Genomic DNA, 16,852 nt, shown 5'->3' on the forward strand with positions numbered 1-16,852 from the left:
AAAAAAAAAAAAAAAAAAAAAAAAAAGAATTTGCCAGCATGGTCTAAAATACACTGTTACCAACCTGTTTTGTTTCTGAGGTGGAATCTCACTTGGTTGTCCAGGCTGTCCTCAAAAGTCCTAGGCTAGATAGATCCTCCTGCCTCAGTCTCCGGAGTAGCTGGGACTGCAGGTATGTGCCACTGCACCTGGTCTAGAATGTGGATAACTGTACCCATTAGCAGTGGTTTAGACTGTTTTCCATTCCTTGGTTCAAAATGTGTAACCAAAATGGAATAATTAATTCTGGGCTCCCTTTAGTACCCATGTGGTCTGTGCTGAGTCAGCAGGATCTGTTCCCGAGCTATGACTCAGAGGGGACCCTTTTCTTCCTCCTGGTTTAGAAGATGACTCAGGAGAGAAGGCTCTGAGGCCACACGGTCCCCCTACACACACACCCTCGTGCTTTCCCGAGGGGCACCATTATAGTCTTCCTTTATTGGCTGTCCTTGTATAATACAAATCTGCACAAGTTTAGATACAAAAAAAAAAAAATCTGGAAATAAAAGATAGAAAAGTACCCGCCAGGTACCCCTTCCCCTCTTCCGGGACCACCTCCCAGCGGGCACTGATGTGAGGTAACTGAGCACCCCCCCACCTCCTGGGCCCCCCAGCGTGGCCCCTGCCCCCAAGACCTGGGCCCCCAGGAGACACAGGCCCCAAACGGGGAAGGTGGCAGGGAGAGTACAGCATTGGCAGTGAACGCGTGGGCAGGGAGGAGCCCTTCGCTTGTGCTGTGTGCGTGGGGAGGAAACCCTGGACTTAGGGTGGGTGCTCACGTGGGGCCCAGAAGAGCTGCTAAGTGGGTGTCCCTCTCCATCCTGCCCAACACCAGAAGGTGGAAGATCAACAGAAACTGGGAAAGGGAGCACACGGACAGAGGGCGCTCCACGGAGCTGCGGGCACCCTGTGGGGGACGAGGCGGGTGTCACCAGCCCGAGTCCAGCAGTGAAATGGCTCCTTTAGCCAGGCTGGGTCAGTCCCCCAGTGCCACCCCCTGTACTCCGGGCATCGCAGCGCTGCCCCTGTGGTGGTTACGGGGGTGGTGGAGAGCAGGGCTTGGGAGGGTGCTGAAGGAGCGGGACGAGGGGAGAGGCCGTGCCTCCACTCCAAGGTGTGTCACACCTGGGGGTGACGGGGTGAGTGGGGCAGCTCGCGCTACAGTTCAATCTCGAAAGTCTTCTGCAAGTCGCCAGAGAAGGGGTTGGAGGGCTTCTCCACAGTGGGTTTGCCTTCTAACGCCGCCCACTGGGCCTCAAAGGGGTCCAACTCAGGGGCCGGGGCAGGCGCTGGCTCTGGGGGCCAAGGGGCCCCATTGGGGCGCGGACGGGCCTGGCTCCCAGGGGCACTGGGTGTGGCAGGAGGTGGGAAGACCCCAGCTTTTCCCAGCAGAGTGGAGGGCTGGGGCTGGAGCTGGGCAGCGGAGCAGAAGGCATTGGCCACCATCTGCGAGGGGGTGATGCCCACCACGGGCACCTGGGGCATGGGGGGGTAGCCCAGGCCCGGGTAGGCGGGCACAAACGGGGGTTGCATGTGTGAGGGTGGCAGGAACATGGCCACCTGGGCAGGTGCAGTGTCAAAGGGCCCCACAGGGGCAGGGAAGGGCTGCAAGGCAGGTGGCATGGTGGGTACTGGGGCCATTGAAGCCGCTTGGTGCTGCTGCTGCTGCTGCTGCTGCTGGGCCTTGGCCACCTGGGACACCTCCTCCAGCCACCGCTCAGCCTCCGAGGGTGTCCGCTTGTGCCCAGGCTGGAAGGAAGCTGCAGGGGTTACAGAGGGCTCACCCCAAGCAGAAGTCCCTGGAGAGAGGAAAGGCGCAGGTCAGAGGAGAAGGCTGCAGCAGAAGAGCCCCAGGCAGGGAATCAGGATGGCCTGGGATGAGGGGACGCGACATGACCATCCTGGACCACACCATGGGTCCGCAGCACTGAGAACAGACAGTTCCGACTCTGGCACTACGATGGATGGAAAGGTCTAAGTGGGACTGACACCGAGCCCACTGCCCTTTCTCACTGGTCAGTGCCACATCCGGTATTAAATATTTTGATTCTAGGTGCAGTGGCCTGCGCCTGCAGCCCCAGCACTCTGATGCTGAGGTAGAAGGGTCACAAGTTCCAGTCCAGCTTGGGCAATTTAATAACTCAGGAAGATTCAGTCTCAAAAAATTTAAAAGGGCCACCAGGAATGTAGCTCAGTGCAAAGACCCTAGGTTCAATTACTGGTACTTTAAAAAGTGACAGAGAGAAAGGGGGAGGGGAGAGGGAGGGGAGAGATAAATATTTTGAATGTTTGTTTCTAGTATTTTAGAGTATATTATTTTAGGAGGCTGATTCTTAAGACTGCATGGATGTTTCTCAGAGTATACTGTTCTAAAAAATTTTGCAGGTCTACATTTGCACTATCTGAGATTCCGAGGCATTCTTGTGGTTTTAGGATAAACCTGCAGCTCTAGGATGGTCCCTGGTTCTAAAATGATATCTGGAAGTTGGAGGTGCAGCTCAGTGTTAGAGGCTTGTCTAGCCCGGATTTTGATCCCTAGCACTGAAAAAACGAAACAAAAAAACAGGAAGAGGGAGAGGGAGAGGGAGAGGAGAGGAGAGGAAAAGAAAGATGGAAAAAAGTAAGGAATGGGGCTGGGGATTTAGCTCAGTGGTTCTGCTGCCTGTTTCACAAGTGCAAGGTCCCGAATTTGATCCCCAGTACCAAAAAAAAAACAACAAAAAGCAAGGAAGGGGAGTGAAGGAAGGAAAGGAGGAGGGAGGAGTAAAAGGCAAGGAGAGGAAAAGAAAGGGTCCTGCGGCTGTCTGAGGTGACCCTGTGGTTCTCAGAGGACCCGTGTGTCTAAGTTAATCCCAGGGCTCTAAGCTGAACCGGAGGCTCTAAGATGATCCTGTAGCGGAAGACGATAAACGCTTCTAGCCTAGAACCTAGGATAGCTGGTGTCCAAGGTAGGTAGGACTGAAGAAGGGGAAGGCGGAGGGGCACCGCAGGGAGTCTGGCCCGGACAGGGTGGGCGTACCCGTTGGGGCAGATGGTGGCCCCGATGCTGGTGCTCCAGCACTGGCGAAGGACGAGCTGATCTGCGTGCACAGGGCGTTGATACCATCACTGTCACTGGCACCAGGAGGCTCCATCTCTGGCACTGGAGAATCGGAGAAAGGCAGAAGTTGGCAAACAGACCTGGCCCCGCTGCAGCCAGTCCTGCTCACTGCCCCTGCAGGGGCTCTCTCTGTGACCCGGTTCCTTTCCTTTCTCACGTGTGGGTCAGCAGTCTGTGGGTGATCACAGCCACTAAAATAATATGGCATCTTGCTGGGCGTGATGGTACAGCCCTGTAATCCCAGGCTTCGGGAGGCTGAGGCAAGAGGGTCGCTGTGAGTTCAAGGCTCACCTGAACTACACGGTGAGACAAATCAGTAAGTGACACGTGATGGCTGACAAGGACAGGGATCCAAACCAAGGACCTCGAGATCTGTGAGTGACCACAGACTAGAAGAGAAGCTTCAAATGTTCAATCTTAGCAAATAAGCAAAGGACTACCGTGTGTGGTGTGTGAGAATCACCTGTGACATTTCAGGAAGTAGCTGTCTCCAAGAGGGTATGCGGGACACTCCCACCGGCCTCAGCAGGAAGTGGCTGTAGGAATCTGGCTGTGACAGGTAGGGCCCGGGTTGGGGGAGATGAGGTTTCCAGGTCACGGTCTACGATGACTATGTAGTTGTCTGAACAGGTGCGCGGTGTGACTGAGGTTCGAGCGCGTGGTGTCCCCAGGTGTGCTTCCCAAGTGGGAGTGGCTCTGTGTGGTGAAGGACTGTGTGAGCGTGCGTGGATCTGTAAGTGTGGCTCCCGAGACCATGTGAATCCAGGTGTGTGATTTATGAGCGTGTAAACCTAGGTGTGTAGCTTCTGAGCATGCGCAAATTCTGTGTGTCTATGGCTGTAGTATGTGTGAATGTGTGTCAGACCGTAACATCAGAAAGAGTCTGAAATTTCCATGTGGCAAGTCACGTCCAAGCAAGTACGTCACTGGCTGCGGGAGTGTGAGGCTTCCAGATAGAGCCCGACTGACCGGTGGCTACCTCAGGGAGCGCGTGTGATGCCCTGAGCATGTGCAAGAGGACAGCAAATGTGACAACGTGTGGTGTGACGGCCCAGGAATGCTGTAGGGTGGGGAGTGAGTGCGTCTTTCTCAGCACACATTGGCATCTGCTCGACTGTCACCTTTGGAGCAGCCCAGCCTGCTGGGTACAAACCAACACTCTCCCACATCAGTCCCCGAGCCTGAAGGGTAGGTGTCCCAGATTTGGCACGTGATGCGGGAGGGTGGGCCAGACGGCGTGGCGTCCTGGACTGCTGAGGGCAGCTCGCCCTCTCGCCTGTCTCTCTCTGGCAGAATATCATGACAGACACTGCCTTGTAGATCATGACTTATGCCATCTGTCTCCTCTCCTCTGCCCGTGACATTAATGATCAAACACAAGGCTTAGTCTCACTGAGCTCCTTGTTCACCTTGCCCCTTACCTGGACAGATCACGTGGCTCCACTGACCAAATTCTAGGAGTTTCCCTTTTGTGCAAAAGCATAACACCTCCCTGATATCTCTTCTCCTGTGCTCATGACAAACTTTGCTAATTATTAATGTGGTGTGACACCTCTCCTCCTTGCTCATGACAGACTCTGCTAGGAGACTGTAATGTACAACATCCCTCTATTCTCCCTGCCCTAGGTAGACACTACTAATCCATCACAATCCTCCTTTTCTCTGACCCTAAGGAGTACCTTTACCCTTTACCTGATAAGATCTCATGATCCCACAGGTACAAGGTTTGGAAGAAGCATTAGATTGTGGTACTTTAGTCTATTTCTGAGCAAAAGCAGGGCATCTGTGCTTCTTTTCCTCTTTCCTTTGCCTGTGGTAGACTTAGCTGCCTACAGCAGATCTTGCTAATCATTCACGATGTGCACCATCTTGCTGCCTTCCCTTTACTAAAGCAGATATTGCTAACTGGTCATGATTTGTGCTACCTTTCTTCTATTCCTTGCCTATGACAGACATTGTTCACTGATCATAATATATTCGGTCTATCCTTTGGCCCAGGCAGACAGCGCTAATCAGTCACAATATGTACCACCTCTCCTCTATCTCTTGCCCACTTAACACTGATCCTGATGGCCCTGCTCGCTGAATCTAAAGCTCACCTGTGCCCTTCACCTGGAAGTCAGTGCGGCGTTGCAGTGTAGATGGCAGCTCATTCAGCCGTAGACTCAGCTGCCGTTTGAAAGGTGAGTTCTTCTGGCTGAGTGCTGGGAACCCTCGAAAGGAGCCCTGGCGAACCAGCTGCTCCAGGGGGGCATGGCGCCGGGGGATGGCAGCAGCAGTGGTGCCTGCAGCCCCTGGGGTGCCTGCCTCACCCTTTTCACCAGGGGACGTGGTAGCTGGTGTTGGGGATACGTGCCCAGGCTGGGCAGGGCCGGGAGCCACAGCAGGAGCAGCCGCTGCCTCTGCTGGAGACATGGGGAGACAGCTGGTTAGATGTCGCCTTGCCACTGAAGACCTCTCCCATCTGGCTTTTATTTCCTCCCTGGGTACTGGAGATGGAACCCAGGACCTTCACATTGAACTACATCTCCAGACTTTTTTTAAAGATAGCTGCTGTGTTGCTGAGTTGCCCAGGCTGAGCTCGAACTTTCCATCCTCCTGCCTCAGCCTCCCAGAGTGCTGGGTTACAGCTGGGCTCCACCATGCCTGATCCTCTGGATCATTCCCCAAGGCTGCCTTCCTTTCCTCAAGCAGGCTGGTCGGAGGTCTGGAACATCCCTCAGCCCCACCCAAGCCAAGCTCCCCAGGAGGCCCAGCCCGACCCTCTGAGCCCCTAGCTTTCTGCCCCGCACCTGTCTTCCTGCACTGCTCTCACCATTTCCCCCGCAGAGACTATTTCCCATCCCAAAAATCCAACAACACCTATTTGGTGCATGAACACCATATCAGGCATTGTTCCAGGAGCTCTGTAAGTATTAACTTGTCCGTCCACACACTCTCTCTCTCTCACACACACACACACACACACACACACACACACTCACACACACACGAGACCGAGACCATCTGCAGCTCATAGCTGTGGGAACCGAGGGCCAGCAAAGGCCCGTGCTGAGGTCCCAGTCACACTGCGAGGCAGGGCAGGCTGACGGGAGTCTGTGCCTCCAACCGCCGCCCCCATCCGTCCCTCCCGAGGCTGCACCACCGCACAGCACCCTCTGTCACTCTGTCCTGGCTCCCTATTCCCAGCCCTTCTTCCCGTTTCACCAGTCCCTTCCCCTCCACCAGCTTCAGTGAGTCACGCAGCCCTGGCCTGGCCTGGCCTACATCATCCTCTGGGAAGCTTTCCAGACTGTTCTAGCCCCTCAGCCTGGACTCCTTCTCTGGGGAAAACCTGGTCTCCCCACTTGCCGCAAGAGACAGGTTCTTTGCCCCCACCCTGCAGAAATCTGCAAACACACACTCCTCCCCTAACCAGAGCCTCAGCCACACAGGGGTGTCAGCAAGGGGGGCTTCTCCTACCTTTCGGGAAGAAGCCCCAAGGAGCCCACTGGGCCAGCCTGGCACCGGGGAAAAAGCCCCAGAGAGGCTGGAACTAGGAAACCACCTCTGCCCTTTCTCACTGTGTGACCTCAGGAAGTTCCCACCCCTCTCTGGGATCCAGCTGGACTAGAAAACCGGGACAAACATCCCCAGGCTACCTCCCTCGGCTTCTGGGAAAGTTCGCCTAAGGTAGTGAGTGCTCAGTGTTTTGGAATCCAAAAGAAGCTTGATAAACAGTTTTTGTGGACGGAGCGCTGTTCCAGAGCCCTGTGTTAAAGCAGTGCCTGCAGGCTGTAAGTGACCGCAGGCAGACACTGACTCGGTTGCACATCAGACCTTACTCTGCAGTGCCAACTGCTCATTGTTTTCCAGGATGCAAAGTCCCTAGGAATAAATGTGTGTTATGTGGTACTGGGATGGAATCTTGGGCCTCTGAAACAAGATACATCCCCAGTCCTTTTTATTCTGTATTTTGGGATAGGGCCTCACTAAATTGCTAAATTCACCAGGCTGGGCCTGAATCTGTGATCCTCCTGCTTCAGCCTGCCACAGCGCTGGCTGGGAATATACAGGAGTGTGCCACTCTGCTTGGCTCTGACAATTTTCTCCAGAAATCCTAGTATGCTGTGTAAATGACAAAGAAATATTTGTAGCTGCGCTCAACGGTCCATGCCTATAATCCCAGCTACTCGGGAGGCTGAGGCAGGAGAATCATGAATTCAAGTCCAGCCTCAGCAATTTAAGGAGATACTGTCTTAGAAATGAAAAAAGAAAGCAAAAGAGAGCAAAAAAGGAGTATCTGCAAACCGTAAAGGACTTTAAACCCCTGTGTTTCTTGTCAACAATAAAACACCATATACTCTGTGTGCTCTTTGTGGACAATTCTTTACTACTTTTTGGTTTGTTTGCTTGAGAAAGGGTCTCACCATGTAGTCCATGCTGGCCTTGAACACACTATGGAGCCCAGGTTGGCCCTGGACTCGGTGATCCTCCTGCCTTAGCCTCCCAAGTGCTGGGATTATAGGCAAGCACTACCACACCCAGCATCTTGATGGCTACTTGAAGACATAGAGGCATGGCTTTTATGTGGTAACCCATTATACACAGACTGAAGTAAAAGTATCATTAAATTATATTTAACGCATACTATATCTGATGTATTCTAATTCTACTTCATTAAAAAAAAAATCCCAGCCACAATCTACCAAACTGATTTCTAGGTCTTACTACACAGTGTGAAAACACGACTTGGATCTATGACTTGGATTACAAGGCGCTCGGTGAGTTGGGCATGGTGGCACATGCCAGTAATCCCAGAACTACAGGAAGCTTAGGCAGGAGGCTCACAAATTCCAATCTAGTCTGGACCATTTAGGGAGACCTTGCCTCAAGATAAAAAATTTTAAGGGCTCTGAGGATGCAGGTCACTACGGGGTGGGTTGTGAACTCTTGAGTTTTGCCTGCTCAGTGGTGGCCAGGTGTCCAATGAGTGGCTTTTTCTTTCTTTAAAAGAGTGGCACTGTAACCTAACGTGGTGGTGGTGCCTGTAGTCCCTGTCCTCGAAGCTGTGCACCCAGCCTGGGCCCCACACAGCGCACGGGCAGCACCCACCTTTCTTCTTGTCCGCAGTCCCGCGCTCCCCCTGCGCGGGAGGGTAGGTCAGACTCGCCAGGCCTGCAGGCTGACCGCGGACGACGGCCTACAAACCACAAAGCCAGCTCCTGGGCCCGGGGGTGGTCAGCGCAGGCCTAGCAGGTGCGAGGCCGGGGTTCCCTCCAGCACCCAAGGAAGAAGGAAGGGAGGGCTAGAAGATGCAGGGAGGGTGTGGTGGCGCCGCTCCCCCTGCGCGGGAGGGTAGGTCAGACTCGCCAGGCCTGCAGGCTGACCGCGGACGACGGCCTACAAACCACAAAGCCAGCTCCTGGGCCCGGGGGTGGTCAGCGCAGGCCTAGCAGGTGCGAGGCCGGGGTTCCCTCCAGCACCCAAGGAAGAAGGAAGGGAGGGCTAGAAGATGCAGGGAGGGTGTGGTGGCGCCTTCTCTAATCCCAACACTCTGGGAGGCTGAGGGAGACCCCTGGAGACAGCCTCGGCAACACAGCGAGACGCACAAAACAGGCACAGCTGCATGGCACAGCATGGCCACGTTTCCGAGGCTTTCTAGACGAGCCACATCCAAGGTATAGTGGGAAAGTCAGCTTCTTGGAGGCAGGGACACGAGCACGTGTTCCTTGGCAATGTTCTCCAGACTGCATCACACAGGCACATGCTTTGTCTGAACTCAGCAAATGCACACTGGTTGCTGGGGACTGAACGCTCCTGTGCCCTTTCAGATTCAGATGCTGAAGCCCTAACTCCCAGGACCATGGTATCTTGCGGTGGGGCCTATGGGACTAGGGGTATGTTAGGGCACGAGTTAGGGAGGCTTGGATGGGACATCAATACCCTCAATCTAATGAGTGGAGTGGCAGAGCAGGGATTCATGTGAGAAGTGTCTGACTTCTGTTTCCTGACAGAGATGCTCAGATACCCCTCAAAGTTAAACTTGAGGACAAAAATACCAGTAAAATGGTAACAGGAAGTAGGAAGACAGCTTGTTCTCAAAGGGTAAGGGGATCAAAAGATGGAGGGGTGGGCTGGGGATTTAGCTCAGTGGCACTGTGCCTGCCTTGCAAGAGCAAGGTCCTGAGTTCAATCTCCTGTACTGAAAAACAAACAAACAAAACAAAAACTAACAGGGTAGAAGAATGATACGTCCTAATTTCCAAACTTACTACACAGCTGTATCAGTCAAAACAGTACAGTACTGTCATAAGGATAGACACACAGACCAATGAAACAGAACCGAGAACCTAGAAATGAACCCATACAGGTTATGGCCAATATATTCTCGACAAGGGTCCAGACCGTTCAGTGGGGGAAAGAGTGGTCTCTTCAGCAAATAAAGCCAGAAAAACTGGACATCCACATGCAAAAGAGGGATGCCGAAGGCCTGTGTGACACCGCATACTCAAGGCCCAGGTTGAGGCTCAGAGGCAGAGTGCTTGCCTAACGGGCACAGGGTTCCTGACTCAATGACCAGCTCTGCAAGGGCAAAACTGAACTCAAAATGGATCAGAAACCTAAGTGTAAAAAAGAACACATAAAGTGGGCTTGGGCAATATTAAAAACATTAGTTTATCCAAGATCACTCGAGAAAGCAAAAAGAAAATCACAGAATGGGAGAAAATATTTGTAAGTCATGTATCTGATAAGAGTCTGAACATATAAAGAATTCTTACAACAAAAAGAAAACAATCCAACTAAAAGAGGGGAAAAGAACAGACACTTAAGAGCTGCGTATGGTGGTGCAACCTGTAGTCCCTGCACTCCAGAGGCTGAGGCAGGAGGATCGCCATGACTTTGGGACCAGCCTGGGGTACATAGTGAGTTTAAAGCCAGCTTGATCTACATAGCGAGAATCTTATCTCAAAAAACGAAACAAAAACAAAAACAAAACCACCCCTCCCCCCAAAAGAAAAGGCCTTTCAACATGAAAGGCCTGGGTATATCTACAGAACTAAAAAAAAAAAAAAAGAGGAAAAAAGAAAGAAAAAGAGTCATGCATTATGATTCTCATGTACCAACTCCCCACAAGGGATGTAATTTTTACCTACTGCAAAGATGTACTACTAAAAAAACATGAAAAAATAATATCAAGAGTAGGTAAATTTTTAGAGAAAGGAAGCAGATTAGAGGTTTCCAGGAGTGGGAGGTGGGTGTGGACAGGGAGGTACAGCTTAGTGGGTACAGGTCCTCCCTTGGGGGTGCTGGTTATGTTCTGGAAGTAGACAGAGGTGATGGCTAAACATCACTGTGAATGTACTGAAGGCTGCTGTATTGTACAACTGGGAGTGACTAAATTTATGGAAGTTCTGCCTAAAAAACAATTAAACTTGAGGAATCCTGGGATTCCTGCTAATGTTTAAACGCAAAGCTCAGCCGCGAGAATTTGCTCACCATGGGCCCCTGCCCTCCTCTAACGTCGATTCTCATCCACAAAGAGATGAGTTTCTCATCCCCTCGATGGCTCCTGTTTACTGAACACTTAGTAGCAGACTCTGGTAAAACACTGTGTGTGACCCTAACAAATCCTCCATAGTGAATCTGTGCGTAGTCACTGCTGTTATCGCCAGAGGGAGACGCCAGGTACACGGCCAGGCAGCTGGACACCGAACCCACACCACCAACTGTGTGGCAGTGTTTTCCCAAAACAGCCGTAATGGATTTCTGGTGCCACACGTTCTTCCAGAACCTTCCGCTCCCCCGTTGGAGCTGGAGTCCATGTGCTTCCCTCCGCACCTTGGAAGACCTCTGAGACCGACGGCACAGACAGCAGCACACAAGCCACGCTGATGCGGTCCGAGACGAAGCCCCGGGGTCAAGACAACTTCTTCCTGGCAGGCTCCCTCTCTCTCCCTCTCTTCCCTCGCCCCTCCTGAGACTCACTTTGTCTCCATGTCCGAAAGGCTGTGCAGAGGCCCTGAGACTCCAGGAGGAGGAGGGGAGACGCCCGGCCAGTCTCCAGGTGTTACAGCCCCAGACACTGCTTTCAGTAGCACAAGAAGCTCAGTGGCATTGCACCTGCCTTGCAGGCACAATAGCCTGGGTTCAATCCCTGGTACCAAAAAAATTAAAAAACAAAACAAAACAAAAAACATACATACATAAAATAAAATAAAAACAGCATGAGAGAGTGTGGAGCCAGAACCATCCTGCCGGGCCTTCCCCAGATTCCTGATCTATGAAACCATGAAAGATAAGAAATGAGTGTGATTTTAAGCCATGATTTTTTTCTTTCCTTTTTGGTACCAGGGATCGAACTCGGGACCTCACGCTTGTGAGGCAGGGAGCAATACTACTGAGCTAAATCCCTGGCACTAAGCCATGAAATTCTGAAGCACTTTGTTACACAGCAGTGGAGGACTGTGACGACCACTACACACCCTGCTATGCTCAGAAACAGCAGCCGCTCGGAGCTCTGCTATCTCCACACCAGCCCCAGCAGGCACCACTCAGTACTGACTGATCCACACCGCACTCTCAGATTGTTTCCCAACTCCGGTCTGAGCCCTGCTGTGATGTGTGAGAGGGAAGCTGGGGGTAGTGACCAGTGCTGGGACTCAGAGCTATTTGGATCGGGGCTTTCCTAACACAACAGGGAAGATGGGGGATACTGGGGTAGAAACTGTTAGGGTGCGTGATAGAAGGGGCCGTGGAACCTGTCGAGCACCTGTACCTGTTGCCCCTGCTTACGGTAACAACATTCCAGTTCCCTGTGGGGACCTCCTGCCCAGAGTCATTCTGAGCGCTTCACCCGCTGGCCAAGGGGAGGACTGTGCCAGGCTAACTCCATGCCCGCTTGTTAGCACCTGACCCAGAATCTGGCAGCCTCTCTGCGGCAGCGCCCTGAACAAACTGCCCGGTGAGGCTGGGTCCCAAGGCTGCCCGGCTCTCACTTTTCGATACTCCATGCTTCTGACTAAACGTCCACTTTGTGAGATTCCTCATATTCTTCCATTAATCTTACTCTGGGTTTAAACTGGCAAGATTAGCTTCTATTGCTTGTGACCAAGGAACACTGGGCCACGTAGGAAATAGAGACTGTGGTTTCCTATCAGAGTTGTTTGGAGTCTGAGTTCAGGGTCCAGGGCAAAATAAAGATTATATTTTCCACCACCTTTTGCATCTAAGGATGTCCAAGTGACTAAGTACTGTGCAGTCCCTTAAAAGGAGAAAGTGTGCTGTTCTGCATCCTTCCCTCCTTTGTGCTGACGACAATGAAGATGTGAAAGCGTCCATCTGGGATCTGAGGTGGAAGCCACACTCTGAGGGGGCAACAAGATGACAGGAACCATGGCCCCCAATGAGCACAGAGCTGCCACACCAGTGCCATACTGCATGCTTTTGGGTGTTCTTTACATGAAACAAACATCTATTTCGATTTCACCAAAATCACCGTTATCTAGGTTTTTTTTTTTAATCATAAGCCTCAGTGTCCTAATTGTGTAACTTCTTCTGAAAAGAATCCACTCATTGCTTTTATCAGATTTTCAGAGGGGAATCTGACCTTTCCCTAAAAACACTAAAAACTATGGGCAAAATGTATTAAGACTGAACAGACAGCGCATGTCCTTAGGGTATAATCTGAGAAAGACCTAAGGGAGCCCATTAGGAGCAAGAAACTCTCTCTAATTTGTTTTTGTTTTTTTTGAGGCAGGTTCTCCTTTGTAGTTTAGGCCTTGAACTCTCGGTGATCCTCCTGCTTCAGCCACTTGAGTGCTGGGATTACAGGCGTGCGCCACCACGCCTGGCTCTATAACGACCTGGGGGGCTCACACATAAGCAAAGATTCACAGAGCTATGCACTGACAATCTGCGTGCTGAACACACACATGCAAAGAACTACTGGGGACGAGGATGAGGGTAATGGCTTTCTCCTAAGGGCCTGGTATACTCTAGGCAGTTTTCATACTTTGCTTCACCCCACTCAAGTCTCCCAAGAATCCTCTAAGTTAGAAACTGAGTACACCCGCTCCTGGGCACAGAGGGGTGAGCCACTTGTCCCATGCACACAGCCTGCGGGGGCCCCAGGGTACAGGAGAGGTGAGGGGACCAGTTCCGGCAATACTCACCGAGTCCTTGAGTGCCAGGAAACAGTGGCAGATCCAGCGACGTGTGGTGCCGTCCCGACAGATGTAGGAAAAAGCCTTGTCCAGGTTGCGGTCAGGTGCACAAAAGGAGACCTTCTCGATGGTCTGGTCCACCAGCAAATCCTAGGAGGGCCAGTGAGGCCAGGAGAGTGGCGTAAACCACTCATGCATTCATTCATTTCTTTCTTCCTCCCTTCTTTCTCTTATTTACAGTGCTGGGGACTGAACCCAAGGAGTGCTGAGCTATGGTCCCAAGACTTTTTAATTAATTAATTTTTTAAAAATTTATTTATTTTTGAGACAGGGTCTCGCTATGCAGTTCAGGTTGGCCCCGAACTTAGTATGTAGCCTAGGCGGGCCTCCAACTCATGGTGATCCTCCTGCCTCAGCCTCCTGAGTGCTGGAATTACAGGTGTGTGCCACCATGTCTGGCTTATTTTTTATGTATTTTTTTGGGGAGGTTGGTGTTTTGAGACAGGGTCTCACTATGTAGTCCAGGCTGGCTTTGAACTCAGTATTGTAGACCAAGCTGGCCTCAAACTCACAGTGATCCTCCTGCTTCAGCCTCAGCATGCTGGGATCACTGGTGTGGGCCATTATGCCCTGCCATTTTTATTTTATTTAGAGACAGGGTCTCACTAAGTTGCCCAGGAAGGCTTTGAACCTGAGAGTCTTCTGCCTCTGCCTCTCAGGTAGCTGGGTTGCAAACATATAATATAACACACCTGGCTTGTGAAGTGTCTTTCACATATTCATTCCACACACCTTGGGCCAGTGATTTAACTCAGTGGTACCACTGCCTGCCTCACAGTGCAAGGTTCTGAGTTTGATCCCCAGTACCAAAAAATCCCACAAAGAACAAACAAACCCACTCCTTAACATGTGCTCTAAACCTTATCCTGAAAGGGTTAAGGACCCAATAGTCAGATAGCTGTGAGGCAAGCCTGTAGGAGGCTCCCAGTTCAGATCATTCAGAAGACAGGGACAGGTCTGGGGGTGCAGCTCAGCACCACAGCACCTGCCTGGCAAATACGAGGTCCTGAGTTCAATTCCTGGTACCCCCGCCCCCAAACACAAGACAGGGACAGCTAGAGACACCCAGGGTGCGATAACCAAGACACAGACAGATGATCTGGGGCCTAGATGCAGGCGCTTGCAGGAGCAAAGACGGGGTGCTTGATCCAGGGAACCAGGCAGAGCTTGCTGGAGGAGGTATTAACTATGCAGAAAGGCAGGGGAGAGTCCTCAGGCCAAGGGCCCTGGCTGTGTAGAGGCCATAAAGCTGTTTTGCCATTAACCTAATTCTCAGCACCTTGGGACAGGGAGTCAATGGAGAGCAGACACTCACATCCTGACCCCACAGACCTCCTGGCTGGGAAGACTGAAAATGAAACACGTAACAGCTACCTTTCATTGGTCTGAGTACTTACGATGTACCAGGCAGCATCTGAATCAGTTTGTAGTACTTTATCATTTAACGGCAGGGTCTACCACGAGCCCCACTTTTTAGATGAGGCACCTGGGGCCTTACGGGATCACATCTCATGCCCAGCATTCCCAGCTGGTGAGTGGGTGGCTGGGACCGGTGCTGAGGTGGCCACTCCAGTCTCTGCTCTCACCCACTCTACACCCGCTCACAAACAACCACAGCCCTCATTCCTGAGTTAGGCCTGCGAAGCGAGCCAAGCTGTTGCAGGAACACGTGGTGTTGACGAGAAGGCCCCTGAGGGAGGGACATCCCGGGGCTGGAGGCTGGGAGGACATCCTCAGCCCACTGGGGCCCACCCCAACCCCACAGGCCTCCTACCTTGGTCTTGTCATCCACCACTCGGAGCCCATCAGCTGACACCCACAGGACGGACTTCACGGACTTCCGGCCCATCTGGGGTAGGGGTAGGGGTGGGGACACAGCAGCCTGGTCAGGGCTGACTCTGGCCGGCTCACCTTGTCCCCTCCCTGGTTCCAGCCTCTCGCTTACCGCCTTCAGCTTCTTCACGGCATCTTCACACACGTGCATCCCCCGGGACTCCTCCACCTCCACGTGGCCCAGGTACTTGGGTGGGGGAAGGGAAGACAGGAAATGAGTGCAGTGATCAATAAATCCCAGCATCCCCTGCTCATGTGCATATCATCAAGGGCAGCATCATGAGCATTCGTTCATCTGTGCTGCATCTCAGGTCTATAAGGCGGGTACCGCATTCCCAGCCCATACATACACATGAGAAAACTGAAGTTTAAACCGGCTGTGGTGGTGCACACCTGTAGTCCCAGCAGTCTGGGAGGCTGAGGTGGGAGAATTCCAAATTCAAGCTCAGCCTGCACAATTTAGAGACTCAGCAAGACCCTGTCTCTAAAATACAAAAGGATATGGGCTTTGTGGCGCACGCCTGTAATCCCAGCACTCAGGAGGCTGAGGCAGGAAGATCGCTGTGAATTTGAGACCAGCCTGGGCTACACAGTGAGTTCCAGGTCAGTCTCAATTACAGAGTGAGACCCTGTCTCAAAAACAACAACAACAACAAAAGGGCTGGGGATACAGCTCGGTGTGAAGGCCCTAGATTTAATCCTTAGTACTGAAAACAAAACAACACCAAAAGAAAGAAAGAAAGAGAAAACAGAGGCCCAGTGTAGTGATTCTTGTCCTGCTATATTTTGGGGCCTTCATCCTTCACTGCTGTGTTGTTGACGGTCAGTATTTGTCTTTGTGCCTAAGAGATGGCCTGGGGCCACACCAGGCTGTTCTGCCCACCTGGACAGCAGGCAGAAGAAGCTGGGGCCTGTACCTCTACCCCACAATACCGAATGGGAAGTGGGGTTCACATGCAGCTCCCTCGCCTGCTCCCCAGTGGGACTAATCTCAGTTGTCCACAGCTGCTTTATATTCAATTATTATTTTTTGAGACATAGTCTCACTATGTAGCACAGGCTGACCTAGAACTCACCGTGATCCTCCTGCCTCAGCCTTCTGTGTGCTGGGTTTGTAGGTGGACACGACCAGGTCTGGCCACAGCTGCTATTTAACAGCACACACAGTATTTACCAGCTACCTTCCCTTCCTCACCCCTGCCAGCACTTTCTGAGCCTCCCAAATGAACCTGGCACACTCAAGGTCTGCCTCAAGGGAAGAGAAGAGCAGGCAGATCTAGCAGCCAGGAAAAAACCGTGGGAGTCCCCACGGAAGGGGCTCAAGAGCCTCTGCCCTCAATCTGGCAAGAAAAGAAGCGATTTATCTTCCCAATAAAAGCACGGTGTGTATTGTGAGGGGCTGTGGTGCTCTAAACCACAAAGCCCTTAAAGAAGAGGGCTCTGCAAATGCTACACACGTTCTGTGACATGCCAGTGGCTGTTACTCGCCTGGAAATTGTGAGCTCCATAAAATGGGGTGACGATATGCCCCAAGTATTATCTTTCTGGTTCAGGAGAATGTGTCCTGATGTTCAACGACGACTTCAAAGGACCCAGGGTCCTGATCCACAGTGGTTTCTTTCTTTTTTTTTTTTTTTTTTTCCCTAATTTCCGGGAGTCAAAACCACATTTTTCA

The 16,852-nt window shown here is 52.0% G+C and overlaps 1 protein-coding gene across 1 annotated transcript in view; it reads right to left on the bottom strand.

The window, feature by feature from the left end:
* Positions 1-38: 38 nt before the first annotated feature.
* Numbl (NUMB like endocytic adaptor protein) overlaps positions 39-16,852 on the bottom strand; it is a 19,597-nt gene continuing 2,783 nt past the window's right edge. Inside the window, exons 3-10 of the mRNA XM_033765994.1 lie at positions 15,290-15,364; positions 15,119-15,193; positions 13,294-13,434; positions 12,853-12,984; positions 6,602-6,674; positions 5,239-5,544; positions 3,059-3,181; positions 39-1,838 (exon numbers count right to left, since the gene is read on the bottom strand). Of these exons, the coding sequence (XP_033621885.1) occupies positions 1,198-1,838; positions 3,059-3,181; positions 5,239-5,544; positions 6,602-6,674; positions 12,853-12,984; positions 13,294-13,434; positions 15,119-15,193; positions 15,290-15,364 (1,566 nt within the window). The 3' untranslated portion in view covers positions 39-1,197. The remainder of the gene's footprint in view (positions 1,839-3,058; positions 3,182-5,238; positions 5,545-6,601; positions 6,675-12,852; positions 12,985-13,293; positions 13,435-15,118; positions 15,194-15,289; positions 15,365-16,852) is intronic.

This window comes from Fukomys damarensis, unplaced genomic scaffold (genome assembly GCF_012274545.1).
Source record: "Fukomys damarensis isolate Sample0158 unplaced genomic scaffold, DMR_v1.0_HiC HiC_scaffold_19, whole genome shotgun sequence".
In the NCBI taxonomy this organism is placed as follows: domain Eukaryota; kingdom Metazoa; phylum Chordata; class Mammalia; order Rodentia; family Bathyergidae; genus Fukomys; species Fukomys damarensis.